This window comes from Pelmatolapia mariae, linkage group LG10_11, assembly GCF_036321145.2.
Source record: "Pelmatolapia mariae isolate MD_Pm_ZW linkage group LG10_11, Pm_UMD_F_2, whole genome shotgun sequence".
NCBI lineage: Eukaryota > Metazoa > Chordata > Actinopteri > Cichliformes > Cichlidae > Pelmatolapia > Pelmatolapia mariae.
In genome coordinates, this window is record NC_086236.1 from 41,290,417 (window position 1) to 41,307,311 (window position 16,895).

General features: G+C 41.0%; 1 protein-coding gene across 2 annotated transcripts in view; it reads right to left on the reverse strand.

Annotated features, from left to right (window-relative positions):
* The window catches only part of snrka (SNF related kinase a), a 63,102-nt gene extending 49,079 nt beyond the window's left edge, over positions 1-14,023 (reverse strand). Inside the window, exons 1-2 of one of the 2 annotated variants that reach the window (XM_063485490.1) lie at positions 13,849-14,023; positions 12,362-13,075 (exon numbers count right to left, since the gene is read on the reverse strand). In XM_063485490.1, coding sequence (XP_063341560.1) covers positions 12,362-12,950 — 589 coding nt within the window. In that variant the 5' untranslated portion in view covers positions 12,951-13,075; positions 13,849-14,023. Of the gene's footprint in view, positions 1-12,361; positions 13,076-13,791 lie in introns of both variants that reach the window. The other variant, XM_063485489.1, reaches the window with a different exon arrangement.
* Between the last annotated feature and the right edge of the window lie 2,872 nt (positions 14,024-16,895).

A 16,895-nucleotide genomic window follows, 5' to 3' on the forward strand; every position in this document is an offset into this window, starting at 1 on the left:
ACCTCAAGTGGCAAAGCAAATGTGTTGTTTCCTGCTTCACCGGGAACTGGTTCCTTGAATCTTTTCCTAAGTACTTTGTTACTGGTTGTTAAAGTAACTTGCTTTTTAGGCCGTAAATTGTCAAGCTGGGACAGAGCTCTTGCCACTGTCTTAGACATGCCTTGACAGGGCTTGTCTCAATATTGCACACTAGGGAATGTAAACACATACCAGTGCTACAGCAAGGATATAGTAAAATGACATGCTTATATATCCCGAAAAAAACTTACACATACATCCCTAATTGCAGCATCATCCTTGCCTTTACAACATGTCTTCCATTCCAATCTTTAGCCACTTTAAATCCTTCTAACACACTGACAGTGCCTCTACAGGTACTTAACCTTTAGCAAGAACTTCCAGCTACAACCAGTTTGGTTGTGGAATCCATCACAATCCACTACTCTGTTGGTTACTGGAGAAAGAAGAAAAAAGTCATAGTGCAATCTCCTCCTTCTCTCTGTATTACAGTCATGATGCTTTAATTAATGGTTGTGAGATTGTCTCTCTTGGCATCTCTTCCTCTCATTCAGCCGTTTTACTCTGATGAACCACCAAGCAGCTTGAAATGACAGCAGCCAGAGAACTAGTAGGAGGAACTGAACCACATCAAGGCTGAGATATACTGGTTTAAAGGTTTGAAGGTTTTCTTAATAATAACAGTCAAATGATTAAGTCCCTGACTTCACAATAATGAAAATGTTGACTAAACTGTCAAGAACAATAAGCTAAATTACTATGCAGACTTATGCATCACGTGCATATTTTCGGGCTGAAAGTGCAAAGCAGCGTCTCAGTGTTACAAGGGTTAAATGTGACTGTGCTGGAAGAGGAAAACAAATAAGTCTTAACTCATGTCCTTGATTCTAGCTAAGTTAAATACAGTGATGTGTCAATTTAGTTGCCTTTTTATGCCTTTTGTGATTTCCTCTTAATTTCAGAAATCTGTGGTGTACAAGTTCAAAAGCACTAAACCTGTATGTAAATCTACCTATTAAGAGTAGTTGGCTTGATTCTGAACCATGATCTGAATTATCATTACATATCATTTATTTAATCTTGATGTCTTTTATTTATTTATTTATTTAATCTTCATTCTGGCATCAGCCATTTCAGCCCCTCTCCTCTTAAGGTAACTTTTCTCTGATTGGCTGCTCCTTATAAACACAGAGTGTAAAGAGCAGATGGGTAGGGCTGCACACAGTGAGGTGTGTGCTTGAGATGGCCATACTTTTGATGTCATATAGATCCAAGAGGAGAAAAAAAAATGTTTCAAATTGAACCTTTAAGTTGATATCAGATTGTCTTTACAGAGTCCACAATGTTACTGAGGTTGTTAAGTGGCTTGGTGCCACTGTACACTTAGTTAAATACATGAAAAGGATAAACAACTGAGACTCTGACAACCTCAAACAGCTGAATTCTTTACCAAGTAGTCACACATCTGAGGTACAGATGTGCGACTAGTTGTCTAGACATCTAATCCAAAAGAATTAATAGATGAAAAAGTGTAACAATTCATTAATATATTCAGAATTGTAGAAACCATTCCAGTAATTCTGCATAGGAGAAAATACTTTTGGTCCCCTTTATATAATTCCAGAAATGTACAGCCCTGAAGCAAAACCAAAATTCAAGCTAACTAGCTTGCCTGAAAGTTAACCCACAAACGTGTTAGTCTACATATCAACTAGTCAATTAGCGTGCCAAGCAGCCAGTAGGCTACACAGTGGACTGCAATGATTTGGAATGATAGGCCTCATTGCACACAACAGCACCCACCTCCATTTTTTCATGGATGACTGAAAGGCATAATTACACTTAATCACCCCTTTCAATGCCTGCTCTCTGCTCTTTTTAGAATAGAATAGAATTCAACTTTATTGTCATTGCACATGTCACAAGTACAAGGCAACAAAATGCAGTTTGCATCCATCCAGAAGTGCTTTAGCCATGATATAGATATATTACAAAATATATATTCGCAATAATATAGGCAGGAGGGTGAAGAGTCCATTTTAAAGTGGAATCCTGCAGTGATAATGGTTAATCTAATGCCGGGCTCACACTGTGCGATTTTTGGCCCATTTTGAGCCGATTTTTGAGTCGTGCGACCGTTTTGGCGATCGGCCCGATATTGGCCTTCATCGTGCGTCGTGCATCGTGTAGTATACGTGGGGTAACGAGAGGCGATTAACACCTCACGACCAGCTCCCGATCATCAATCGCTTGGTCGTGAGGATTTCAAACCTGTTTGAAATCCTCGCGACCGTCGTGAGGGTGTCACCGCAGCTTCTCGCACTGCGCACGCGCAAACACAAATGTCAGCGAAAAAGACGGCGCAGCACAGGAGTGCAGCGTTTGATCTGGACACAAGCGATGGAGGCACAACTTGTAGAACTATGGCAAGCTCACCTGAGCCTTTTCGATGTGGCCTCACAAAATTATCACGACCACAACAACCGTGAAAATAGTTGGATTTACATTGCTGCTCAATCACAGCTGCCTGATCAATGTTTTTCATTAGCAATTTAGCAAAGTTGATGGTGGTGGTGTGCGTGTCTATGTGAGTGAAAGACAGAGAGGGAGCGACAGATTTTCTGTTATAACCTTCATTTTATGGACGCACAGTGTGAGCACTCAGGTCGCATCAGAGCATCGGGCCGTATAGTGTGAGACCCTGCATCGTGACCTGTGAACTTCTAACCCCTGCGAGTCAATCGTACAGTTTGAGCAGGAGCTGAATCGCGCGACTGAAAAAAATCGCACAGTGTGAGCCCGGCATAAGAGGTATATCTATGGTTAGATCTAAGGCTAACATAATTTCCTGTCTTTGTCTCCTCCGATCTATCTTCTTAAAAAAATAGCCACATCTAACTCCTTATTTAGTTTGTTCTTAAGAACAACAGCAGATTGGGTGTCAGCTGGCAGTGGAAAGATATACTGACAACAAATGTGAACACAGCTGACTGTTTCACTGTTTAACTAGCTCACCAAGTGCTGGCCAGATGCAATACACTCTTGCTGCTCTATCTAGGATATGAACTTTTGGATAAGTCAGCCAAACAGTCACTGTCCCTCTCAGTGTGTGTATTAATAGCAGACCTGTTGAATCGAAAGCAGAGCAGACATCTGCCAGCTCTGCCTGCTGCAGGACTCCCACCCACCTCCTGTTCTCCAGGAGGTGGGTGGGAGAGGAGGAGCTGACAGAGGTACAGAGGATGGCCCAAGTAAGAAGAAAATGGCAACATCTCAAAGCGAAGTAGAAAACAGACACTGATGCAGAGCCTGGTCTGGTTTGTGCCGCTCATTTCTGCCTCTAGCTGATAAATCACTGATTATGCTGTAAAGCAGAGATTTCAAACACAGAACCCCTGAGCCAGAAAAGGCCTGCCAAAGGATCCAATCCAACCCACTGGGGGAGGGGGTATATTTTCTGGAGTTTTCACTTTTGTCATTACTTTTATTTGAGCCTGAGATCTAAACTATAGCCTTCATACAAACAAAGACATTGCCTGTTCCACTATATCAAAGTAAGCAACACATAAGGCAAACAGAAAATGAGTTTTTTTCCCTGTTAGTACATCCAGTGAAAAACATAAAGGGTACTGTTTTTTTTTTTCACTATAGAGCAACTATTAAATTCTCTCAAAAAGGCTATAGCCTTTGTAAACACAAGCAGCTATCCATCCATCTGGCTTTGTGTGTACAATTCATTATTTCACTTATACAAAGTAGTGGCAGCTGCACAAGTCTCACTGCAAGCGACAAGTTAACCTCTCATACACTGCTCAGTGCTTTTGAACATGTCATTCTGCAGCCTCTACAATAAAAAGGCCGAAACAAAAGAAAGCGCAGAGTAGTTAGGGCCCTGTCAGGCAGAAATCCATAGTGTCAATCCCACCCTCTCAGCCATATCGCAATTTTCAACTCAAGTCCTAAAAACTAATGGAACTTAGAGTGACAAGTCCCTACTTTGCATTCAGTGCCTAAAAAGCACACAGGCCTTGAAGAAAGTAAGCCAATGACTTGTTGCAATTCTATAACTTTCAACTTCGCTTTAGCAAAAATATGGTGCAAATCTATGTTCACTGCAGGGCTGCCGTGGCAACCGCATTACAGCGGTGGTGTCAGAATACTCAGGCATGTCTACCAAGCAGTTTATCAACTCAGGTACTGGTACAGTTTACATCGAACCATAAAGCCAATTCCTAAGATGGCTTTAGAAAAAAGGTAGATAAATGTATCCTCTGGGGATTAGGAATGTCTACATTATGGCAACACAGCTGTTGAAATATTTCAGTAGGACAAACCTACCCACATTGACATCAATTGGGTGATAAAAGATCAAACCTATGAATATTTTAAGTAACCTGACAACATCCACCAGAGTCATTGATGGTTGAGGGTTCGTGTTTGGACTGACCCCTTTTAAAGAATTGACACTTTTACAGTTTAGAACACCCAAAGGAAAAGGTTTAAGCAGGGAAAAAATATAATGCCGAAACATATAAGCCGTCATTACATTATTTCATTTGAATTATAGTTTCTTCTAGTTTCAAATAATTTGCCTCTTTAACATATGGCTAGAATAAATCCTACCCCTAGCAGTAGACACCTTGCTAGTCACGCTGTGAATGTTAATAAGTTAAAACAGACCACAAAAGATAGTACCGCCAAAATAAAAGAACACTGTCTTTTGACCAAAACAAAAAATAAATACAGTCACAGGGAAAAGAAATGCCTTGTGCTTTGTGTCCAGTAGGGAACTTTTAAATTGTTGGCAACATGGTTATTCACCATGACATCCAGCCCAGCAGTGGAACCTTTGACTCAGAGTGTCCTCGTGTCTTGAGACTTTATGCAATGCACAGCCTCTGCCACCTGTCACCCCATCCATTTACATGAGTCTCTCTTGGAAGCCTAGATAGCTTTGACTAATCCCCACCATAACTGACTGACAGCTGACCATTTGCTCACACAGACACCATTGCTAAGTAGGCCTGCATCCCCCCTTGGATTTATAAATCACTCTTTTACACACACTTACAGGTCAGGTTTCCCTGACTTCTACTGCAGTAGCATGCTTTTGAGGGTGCAAGAGGCTAAAGAAAGCAGGACTAAAGAGACACCTTAAAATGCACAAGCTCTCATACAACCAAAAAACATTCTCAAATGCAGTATGCATCCAATGATACTGTCAATATCACGTTGCGGTGGCTACGAAGTACTACCAACTTCCACATATCACATAAACAGGCATTTCAGTTGGCATTTCAATGGGGCAGATGATAAATTTCTGTCTTCATCTTATTTTTATAATATTCAATTCAATTCAATTCAATTCAATTTTATTTATACAGCGCCAAATCACAACAAAAGTCGCCTCAAGGCGCTTTATATTGTACAGTAGATCGCACAATAATAAATACAGAGAAAAACCCAACAATCATATCATATGACCCCCTATGAGCAAGCACTTTGGCGACAGTGGGAAGGAAAAACTCCCTTTTAACAGGAAGAAACCTCCGGCAGAACCAGGCTCAGGGAGGGGCGGCCATCTGCTGCGACCGGTTGGGGTGAAAGAAGGAAAACAGGATGAAAGACATGCTGTGGACGAGAGACAGAGATTAATAACAGATATGATTCGATGCAGAGAGGTCTATTAACACATAGTGAGTGAGAAGGTGACTGGAAAGGAAAAACTCAATGCATCATGGGAATCCCCGGCAGCCTACGTCTATTGCAGCATAACTAAGGGAGGATTCAGGGTCACCTGGTCCAGCCCTAACTATATGCTTTAGCAAAAAGGAAAGTTTTAAGCCTAATCTTAAAAGTAGAGATAGTGTCTGTCTCCCGAATCCAAACTGGAAGCTGGTTCCACAGAAGAGGGGCCTGAAAACTGAAGGCTCTCCCTCCCATTCTACTTTTAAATACTCTAGGAACAGCAAGTAAGCCTGCAGAGCGAGAGCGAAGTGCTCTAATAGGGTGATATGGTACTACAAGGTCATTAAGATAAGATGGGGCCTGATTATTTAAGACCTTGTAAGTGAGGAGCAGGATTTTGAATTCAATTCTGGATTTAACAGGAAGCCAATGAAGGGAAGCCAAGACAGGAGAAATATGCTCTCTCTTTCTAGTCCCTGTCAGTACTCTTGCTGCAGCATTTTGGATTAACTGAAGACTTTTCAGCGAGTTTTTAGGACATCCAGATAATAACGAATTACAGTAGTCCAGCCTGGAAGTAATGAAGGCATGAACTAGTTTTTCAGCATCACTCTGAGACAGGATATTTCTAATTTTAGAGATGTTGCGCAAATGGAAGAAAGCGGTCTTACATATTTGTTTAATATGTGCCTTGAAGGACATGTCCTGGTCAAAAATGACTCCAAGGTTCCTCACAGCATTACTGGAGGCCAAGGTAATGCCATCCATAGTAAGGATCTGCTTAGATGCCATATTTCTAAGATTTTCAGGACCAAGTACAATAACCTCAGTTTTATCTGAATTAAGAAGCAGGAAGTTAGCGGCCATCCAGGTCTTTATGTCTTTAAGACATTCCTGCAGTTTAACTAATTGGTGTGTGTTACCTGGCTTCATGGATAGATAGAGCTGCGTATCATCTGCATAGCAGTGGAAATTTATGCTATGTCTTCTAATGATGCTGCCTAGGGGAAGCATGTATAATGTAAATAGAATTGGTCCTAGCACTGAACCCTGTGGAACACCATAATTGACCTTAGTGGGTGAAGAGGACTCTCCATTTACTTGAACAAATTGGAGTCTATTAGATAGATATGATACAAACCACTGCAGTGCAGTACCTGTAATACCTACAGCATGTTCTAATCGCTCTAATAAGATATTATGGTCAACAGTATCGAACGCAGCACTAAGGTCTAGCAGGACAAGCACAGAGATGAGTCCACTGTCAGAGGCCATAAGAAGATCATTTGTAACCTTCACTAAAGCTGTTTCTGTGCTGTGATGAGCTCTGAAACCTGACTGAAACTCTTCAAATAAGCCATTCCTCTGCAGATGATCTGTTAGCTGTTTGACAACTACTCTTTCAAGGATTTTTGATATGAAAGGAAGGTTGGATATTGGCCTATAATTAGCTAAGACAGCTGGGTCTAGAGATGGCTTTTTGAGTAAAGGTTTAACTACAGCCACCTTGAAGGCCTGTGGTACATAGCCGATTATTAGAGATAGATTGATCATATTTAAGATTGAAGAATTAATTAATGGCAGGACTTCTTTGAGCAGTTTTGTAGGAATGGGGTCTAAAAGACACGTTGATGGTTTAGAGGAAGTAATTATTGAAGTTAACTCAGAAAGATCAATTGGAGAAAAAGAGTCTAACTTAACATCAATGGTACTAATAAGGAGGACAGCCTTAGATTAAGAGACTAGATATCACATGTAAAGATATTGCATATCAACGGACAAAGTACAAATGTAATGGTGTTGTTAAACCAAATACAATAAAGTCTTCAGACAATGTGATTACATTCAAGGAAGAGACCATAACTGATGCAAGTTCAGGTCTGGCAACACAAAGAGAACTGACTACACAACCATGATGGTTAAAAACTTTTCAGCACTGATGCCGTGCCACGAAACCTTACTTGACATTCTCCTATAGACTGGATTCTCAAAACCCTACAAACTGACAACAGAAAATAAGCTTTTTGCTGTGTGGGTCAGAGTCGCTTTATACAACTTTACTTCTACACACTACAGAAAAATTAGCAGCTCTGCAGAAAGTGAGTGAAATCATAGGACTTTGTGGTAAGTAAGTAAGTAAAATTTTATTTATATAGCACATTTCTAGATAAAAGATCACAAAGTGCTTCACAAGGTATAAAACGTACAAAAGTGCTACGTAATCTGTCATGGATACAACTGATTGGTGAAATTGAGTAATTATAATTACAAGTTGTAATTCTTTTGTGTTTTATCTAAAAAAATACCACCTCGGCCTTCTATAGACAATTATGTTGTTAAAACCTTCTGAAAAAAGGAATATGTCATATAGGTATAACAGCCCAACCCAAAATGTGTTTAACACAATTCCACATTGTGTATCAACAGCGACCATCACAAATGTCGTTTTCTTCCAAAATTCATGACAAATGGATACAAATTTCACAGCATCTTTGGAAACATTCTTAAGATGGCTACATACTGTGCCATTTTAGCAATCTCATAAATTTGCTGCATGCTACACTGTTTACTGCCCCAAAATAAACAATGCAGACCTTCACATTTGAAGCATGTATGCATGAGTAGGACTTGGATCTGCATACAATTACAGAAGATGCATTTGACCTTGACCTTCATTGTTAGGGTCCAAGGTCAAAATTGGCCTTGAAAAAACATTTAAAGAAACCATATCGAGTAATTTATGGAAAGGGCATGGAGATAACTGTACAACACACTTTTTATGTTTTTAGTACGACACATTGCGACATCACAATGATGCCACAACAGGCTGAGGCCATCACATTGTAATAAACGCAGGCTGACATCTACATGTTGTAGTGAAAACAAATCATCACTTTTGGTATTGGTACTACTTTGGTGCCTAACTTGACCTCTGGGAGTAGTTGGGCACTCTTGGCATCAGCTATCAGATTTTTTTTTAATTTATTTTTTTTTTTGTAATAAACACTAACAGTGCATCGCTATTAAAAAAAAAACAAAACTGTGTTGGTACTTATACAAACATAAAGCATTCTCACTATGACATTTCTTTTACTAATACAGTGATTCTGCCCAGCTGTGCACCTCTGAGGAGCCTGTTTGGCCACACAAAATTCCCACAAACCTTCCTTCAGTCAGGCTGAGACACTAATGCCTCTTTTCCACTAGTACCTACTCAGTTTGGCTCAACTTTTAAGGTTTTCTATTAGGTGGCAGTACCTGGTACCAGGTACTTTTTCAGTACCTGCTTGGCTAGTGTTCCAAGCAAGCTGTGTCAATACAAAAATGTGACATCAACAGACTGCATGCCACCGATTGTCCAGTCAGTGGCATCACTCGATAAGTCATGAGAGCAACATCTTCACAATAATCAAAACTGCCATTTTTAAAACCGGGCAACAAGGGAAATGGCTGCACACAAACCAACACCGTGGTCCCTGAGCCTGACAAAAAGCTGTTGACTGAGCAGCAGTCTACGGCCATTGTTGTGTGGTGTTTGCATTGCAAACAAATGACATCCCAGATGTTCAGACACGTTGCTATAACAGCCCCATGCACATTGAGGTGGTACTCAATAATGGGAATGGAAAACAACGGAAACCGAGTAGAGTCAAGTGGAGTCGAGTAGGTACTAGAGCAAAAGAGGAATAAGTTGTGAAACACTGACAAGTCCAAGGGACTGTGAAACTGTTGTACTACTTTGTGTGTTTTATGTGTGGAATTGAGAAGCATGCTTCTATCCAGCTGGTTACCAAATGATGCAGGCACAGAGCAAATAAACTGCAAAGACAAAATGGAAAGTGAAGAAATGTCATTCTCCTAAATTCACTGTTTTAATCAACAATGTAGATTTTTTTTATGTAAAATTCAAATCCAGCGACAAAGAAAATCTTCCGTCTGATTTGCAAAATCATCTGCCAATCAGGAGGGGTACACAGCTCCTTCAGTCTCCTATTTAGTGGTTATGTTAAAGAAAAGCATGCTCTGTGCTACAGCAATAAACGAGGCTTTAGTTTCAATAAAGGGGGTTCAAAGACATGAAACAAGCCCCAAGTGGAGATATGACAGATTGACTGAGACTCAAACCAGCACAGAGCAAAAACACAATCATTAATAAAAACCAGAAAACATTTGCTGTATATGATGCCTTTTTCTTCCACTGCCTCAACAATGATGCTAATAAAACAAAAGGAAGGAGGCAGCCAAAGAAGGTTCTGTGTAACCAAGCTCTTTAACACATCTTTAACAATGAGTTAAAAGGACTAGCTTTATAAGGGGGAGTGTGCTTTCACACATTAAGTAAGAAAATAACAGTTCTGTCCAGAGGAATTGCAGGAAAGACATTTGTTGTTTGTTTTTTTTTCCCCCATTTAGTCATTTCCATTTATGATATCTTATATCGATCCTGAGCAAAAAGATGTGAAAATCCTTTTTCTCAGTGGAAAATGGTGAACATAATGAGAAAAACTGGTCCTGGGCCCAGTGGTGGGAACAAGCTGAATGAGTTCTAGTCAAAGCCAGTCAGTCTGTGTCAACACAGGACTGCATAAATAGCTGCATCCTGCTTCTTTCTCATCCTCTCCTGGCCCAGTCCAAACAATAGCATGGATTAACTGTCCTTCCCATCTACTGGCAGTGGGCAACAGTAACCAGGACTGCAATTAAGAGCCCCTCTGGCTGCTCTCTGTAGACACAGTCCTGAAGATTTAGCGATGGAACCAAAGCCAGCAAAACAGCTCTACTGTGCACACGTGCATACACAGTAGCCAGTAAATATGTTGATAAGGTTCATCAATGGCTGCTTGTAGCCAGGAAGGCTTTCACAGGTTAAGGGCTTTTCATCAGCTAAAGAGTGCCAAGAGCACAAAATGCTGAACCTCTTAGTACAAAGTTTAACCTATCCCCGCCATCAGTCGGACCATAACAGTAAGAAACAATACTCTGTAATTAAACAACCAAGTGGTAGTGACTGAAATACACTGCCTGGACTGAGACTATATACAGACCATCATTTTTAATCTATGGAATTATACATAACAAACACAATCTAATATGATTTTGGTTCTATGCAAGGAGATGAACAGGACTCTGCTCTCTTAGGGACACCCACTAGAATACTAAGTAAACCTTTCAGAGGCCTTGTCTGCACATGTGCAAAAAATAAGCACTTTCTCCTCATTCCACTATTTTAGAGCGCAACAATCCATGTGACTAATGGCTCTGACCACAGGATCCAAAGGCCACACTAAAAAACAAAACAAACACAAACAAAAAAAGCGACAAAAAAACAACAACAACAACAAACCACCACAGAATAACCATCAACCCAACAACTGGAGAGAGCTGCTGCTAGATAACACAGGAACAACTAGTACCTATGCAATTACTATGTGTGCCAGTAAGTATATCTCACACAGCAACCAGCTGGAAGAAAGCACAGACTGGCCCACCATCTAGCTCAACAGTGAGGTGAGCGGCGTTGTGGACTAATCTGAATACTATAATTGTAGGGATGCTACTGAGGACTCCATGAAACTGATAAACATTCCAGACTGGTTACTACTGGGGTTGTAACAATTTCTCCCAAACAATGGTTTTGGTTCATACCTCAATTTTGGGGGCCCACATTGTTAGTTTATACCTTAATTGATTCTTTAGATGGAGTGCATAACAAGAAAAAAGAAAATTGCCTTCTCTTTACTTTGATGGATAATGCATGTTTGTTGCTTGCCACCAAAAGCAGCAAGCGATAACATGAAGCCTGCCATTTATTCAGATATCCCCTGCAGTCATGCAGTCAAACTGTTCACAGAGCAGAGGGTACAACGCTGTCCAGTCACGCGTACAATATCAAAGTCTTAGGATAAGTGAGCATGTGTGTGGTTTGTGATTGCGTAGGTGTGTACGGCTCAATGAGAAAGTAACCACAGCTTCCTCATTGCCTCAACTGCACCTCTCAAGTTTGTGAGAACTCCATTTGAAAAAGAAAAAGCAAATTAACATCTAGCTGACTGCCCTTGAAGGAACACCTTTGAGAGCCCTTGCTACATGCATAAATAATCATGAGACCGATTTCAGACTCCTTTAGGATTAAGACTGCATGCACACCCACACCGTCTGAAAAACAAGCTTAACAGAGTACATCTCATTATCCAATTCAGGAGATGGACTTAGTCCCATGGTTTTAGTCTCAGCAAAGCCACCTGATATGACATAGCCACATTGCCACCCATCACACCGCTGTGTGTGCTAAAACAGGCTATTAACGTGACTTTCAAAAGACATTCTGTGCAGTTTGATTCCAAAAGCCTGTTTTCTGACAGATGTTTTTAGTTTTGTCTTTTTTTCTTTCCTTTTTTGGAAGAGCTAGGGGAGTTAATAAAGTGGACTAGATAGTGAACTAGTGCTCAAGGCAATAGGCCCGGTGCTCCTCAGTGGAAGATAAAATGACTGCTGAACCTTAATGAGTGCATTACACTTTTAAAAATGCGCTGCATCAACATTCACATCCTGTCTAGTACACACCTCTGCAACTCACCAATGCAATGTTCTAATTAGCTGTGTGACTCATTTCATTTCTTTAGCATCATTCATCAGCCAAACATCTTTTGCATACCTACAGCCGGAGCATCATACTCATCACCCAGTAGTATTTCAGGAGCTGAGTATGCCAAAGATCCACAGCTGGTGGTCAGCTTTTTTCCTGGCTGAAACTTGTTACTGAATCCAAAGTCAGTGAGCTTGACCAGCCCTTGTTTTTCAAAGAACACCACGTTCTCTGGTTTCAAGTCCCTGTGCACCACGTGCAGCCGATGACAGTAGGAGATAGCGTGGACAATTTGGGCAAAATATTTCTTAGCCAACTCTTCGTTCAAGCCCTCCTCATGCTTCATAATGTAGTCAAACATATCTCCTCCATCTCCAAGCTCCAGGATGAGATAAAGCTTCGTCTGCGTATCTATCACTTCATACAGGCGCACAATGTTGGGGTGCTGCACCAGCTTCATGCAGCGGACCTCCTGGAAAAGGTGGCCCGTCGCCACTGTGTCTAGCTTAGTCTTGTCAATCACCTTCACCGCCACTTTCTCCCCAGTGAAGACATGGCGTGCCAGCTTGACTACAGCGAAGTGGCCACGGCCCAGGGTCTTGTCCAGGTCGTACAGGCCGGCGATCTTGCCATCGTAGCCACGCTTGAAGCCTGCCATAACTCTGGAAGGTGAGGGGGAAAGGGGAGCCCCCGCTATGGGCAGGAGCGGGTTGGATGAGTCAAGAGGGTCCAGCTTATTTCAATTCATCAAAGGCTTAATGTTAAACCCATGGTTCCAGCTTCCTAATGCGCAGAAAACACAAACAAGCAAAATGCATTAATTACCTGTCATGAGAAAAGCTGATGTTAAAAAAAACAGAGAGAAGCACCTTTTTCCATTGTGGTCATGGACATGTCAGTCTAGCCTAAATGCATCTGCCTGTCTCTTTATACAGCGTTATACAGAATAGGCTTGGCTACATGACAGAATTAACTGAGTTCAGCTAAGCGTACTGTACATATATATGTTAGCACAAAACCCGGTATGTTTAACCACTCAGTGAGCTTGGGCTTGTTTTGACAGGGTGGTTGCTAACTGCTGCACCAGCTAATGCATCCCAACTCGTTGCCTCGTACTGATAAAAATTGAACTTTCCTAACATGTATACATACATTAAATGTTTAAAAATACTTCTTACAACAACGGCAGAGTTTAAGCTCGTAACTCAGCTGTGCAACGGGCCCGGAGGTAGCACAACCAACTAACGTTAGCTCCCACCCGGGGGAGGGGGGTAGCTCGTTGTTCATTGATTGATCCTATGTTAGCTTACCGGATGACTCACGTTAATCACTTTGAAACAACGGAACGTCACCAGCCCACCCTACAGAATTCTCAACACAAACTCATTTTTCGCTTAGGTCACTCAGGTGAACAGGTGTTTCTTTCAATACCACCCAGCTAGCCTTAGTTAGCATGTAGCATATAGCAAGCTAAAGTTACTACGGTTCACTCAGCTCACCGCTCCAGCTTCTCTCCGTTAACCATAAACCCGCGAGTCCAAGTCTTCACCGGGTACCTTATGCGCTCCGCGGCTGTTTGTTTGTGGCGAATAATCACAAAAGACCAGGACGGTGCAGCCTCTTCAAGAAGACCACGGCACTACACGGTGCCTATGCCCAGCGTTCATTCCATGAAGGAGGCATTGCATCGTTGGCAACAGCTGCCCTAATCGGAATGGTAGTATCCTCCCAGCCGAGGCGGCGGGGCTGTGATGCTGCCTTCGCGTGCTGAAAGTGTTAAAAATGTCACACCGTCACACTTATCATAGAATTGCTTTAAGCATTATACACAAGGTATAAAACGTATTTCCTTTCTTGAATAGATATGGATCACGATTAACTACAAAACCATTAAAAAAAATTAAAATGTAATAACAAGGTAGCATTTTTTTTCATGGAACCTACAGTATAGACACTAATTGTTTTTGATCTCTTTTGTTATTATTGCTAACTGACACTAGTAAGGTTGTAGTCATTTGGACAGGCATCAGCAAATTGTATATATTCACAATCTAGCAGACTGAATACAGGTTCTTTCGAGGAGTACTTGAAGGTAGCATATCAGCATCATCAACCGCATTCAACTCTGACGTCAAACGGTCTTGATTGGAAAAGGTTGCTGAACAACACAAATATTGTAGACAAATACTGCAGCAACAACAAAAATAACGATAATGTTACAATAATAATAATAATAATAATAATAATGACACTTTTCCCTGAAAGTTCAAAAAACGTATACTATGAGATAGTAGGAAGTACTTTACTTCTTCCGTGATTTTTAAAAAAGATAAATGTCAAAAGTGATAATCAACCTGAAATAATTGGGTTCCATACTGCAAGACTTTAACACAAACCTTATTTTCGGACATATTCCCTGTCTCTGTTGTTTGGTCTTTGCAGTAAAAGGTGTGCACTGACACCTAGTGTCAGACAATCAGATCTATGTTTAGGCCTTTACTCCGCATCCTTTCTCTTCTCTTATTCAGTATTTCTATTAGTTGAAAATTGTGATCTTTAAACCTTTTCTCTCTATTTTTGCTCTATCACACAGTGTACCTATACCTGATCTGCCAGTAAGGCATGTTATCTGGCTCAATGATTCACTGAACATCCAGCTTCCCCTCACAGGTGCTTAGTGACTTTCATTATTCAGTTGCAGCTTTTTTTTTTGCTCGCTCAGTCAGAAGTATTCCACTCAAAGAAGGTGCATTTTCCATGTTGAAATGTGTGCAGTGAAAAATAACAAAATCAAAAGACATACATATAAAAACATAACAAATGTAAGACATTCAGAGTGTATGTGCAACAAGATACAGTTGAGTAATTCATATCCCATTGTGTTGTGCTCTATGGTAGCTACATAAATGCTGAGCAAATACAGCAGAGCTAAATTTAACATATAAATTATTCAGTTTTGCTCCTCCAGCTCATAGGCCTATTTCCTCTTTGTCATACCGAATTCTTGCACAAACTCACAAAGCAGACTCAAAAATAGTTGGAAAGTTCAAAGTGTTTATTTACACTTAAGTAAAGAGCTCTGCAACAGGAGCAGTGGCTACCAGATTTATCATTTGAATCCATAAATTGCCAGTTTGTGTGACAGGCAGCAGCTTTTGACAGTTTAGCAAACATACATATGGTTAGTATTTGGATCTGGGAATACCAGGTGCTGTAAGCTTTTCCTGTTTTTCACTGCTCCTGATGTCTAGAAAAAGAGCACTGAAAATTAAGGCAGTGACCCATTAAAGTGTACACATTTAATGCATCCATTTTGTATAACCTGTTAGTAATGTCCAAAAGCCATTTATGTCTAGTTGGGACAGTTTAGTGTCTGTTTTGATATTAGTTTTTTGATCAGACAAGAGAAACATCCGAGCAATCAGGTTAGGGCCAGTGATTGGGTTACCTCAGTGATTAGGTATACAGCCAGGGTTGGGGTTAAGGTTAGGGTTTTAGAAGGTTGGAGTTCTGAGAGACAGAGACAGTACAGCTAGGTTAATCCTTCGAATCCATAAATTCCCAGTTTGTGAGCCCAAAGAGTATATATTTTTACTAGAAAGCGAAAATTTCAGAAGAAATTTTAAGTGTGCCTATGCCGCTGGTAAACAGTGTAGTTTGCCATTCATACAGCTACAGAGAGCAAAACTCAGCAGAGCAGCCATTCTCCACCATGAACTATGGTAAAAACAAACACCGCTCGCGCCTCACAGATGACAGCTTACAATTTTGGGTAAAGATGAAGTGACTTTGTACAGCCCCGATTTGCAGACGCTGTGCACATAGTTTCATGAGCAGAAGTCCCATTGTACCACGGCAGACCCGACAATGTTTGCATGAACACGCTTTGAAGCATTACGTTATGGACCACTTTTCACACATAGTTGGTGTACCCACACAGCCGGCTGTAGCTTTTCAACTCACAGCCTGACACACACCCAAAAAACAGCCGAGAGAGCACAGACTACGCCAGAGAGGCGTGATTGCAGATGCCGCTCAGGTGGGTCCACCTCCCCTGCAGCGGCACTGCAGACCACGCCCCGCCACACACATCAATCACGTAAAATAAATATTTATGCACTTTTGCATTCACTTTTTGTTTTTTGTTATTTTTACACAGTGTTCTGAATGATTAACAATGGTCTACAGCCAATCTTGTGTATTATTATACAAACTTTGGTTGTAAGATGCCCTACCTGGCCCCCTGGCAAAAGCTTTGCTAGATCCGCCCCTGCACAGTTACCAGCTGTCAGCTAAATAAAAAAGGAGCTTGGTGTTTATTTCTCTCAGAAATAGTTCATAACTTCCCTTCAACTCATTCATGTCACCTAAAAAAAAGGTAAACCTGTTTCTCCATCACCAGTTCAGCTCTAATGATTCGGTAAGGTCATCTCCTGGTTTCCACCAGCCGCTTCTACAGCTGTGGCTCCAGCAAACATCAGCTGATACTAGAAATTAAAATCAAATGAATTCTAACAACAGCTGATCAAGCTTAAACGTGCTGCTGTTGTTTAGCGCAATAAACAAACAAGAGAGAAAAGCCGATCATTGATCAGTTTCATGA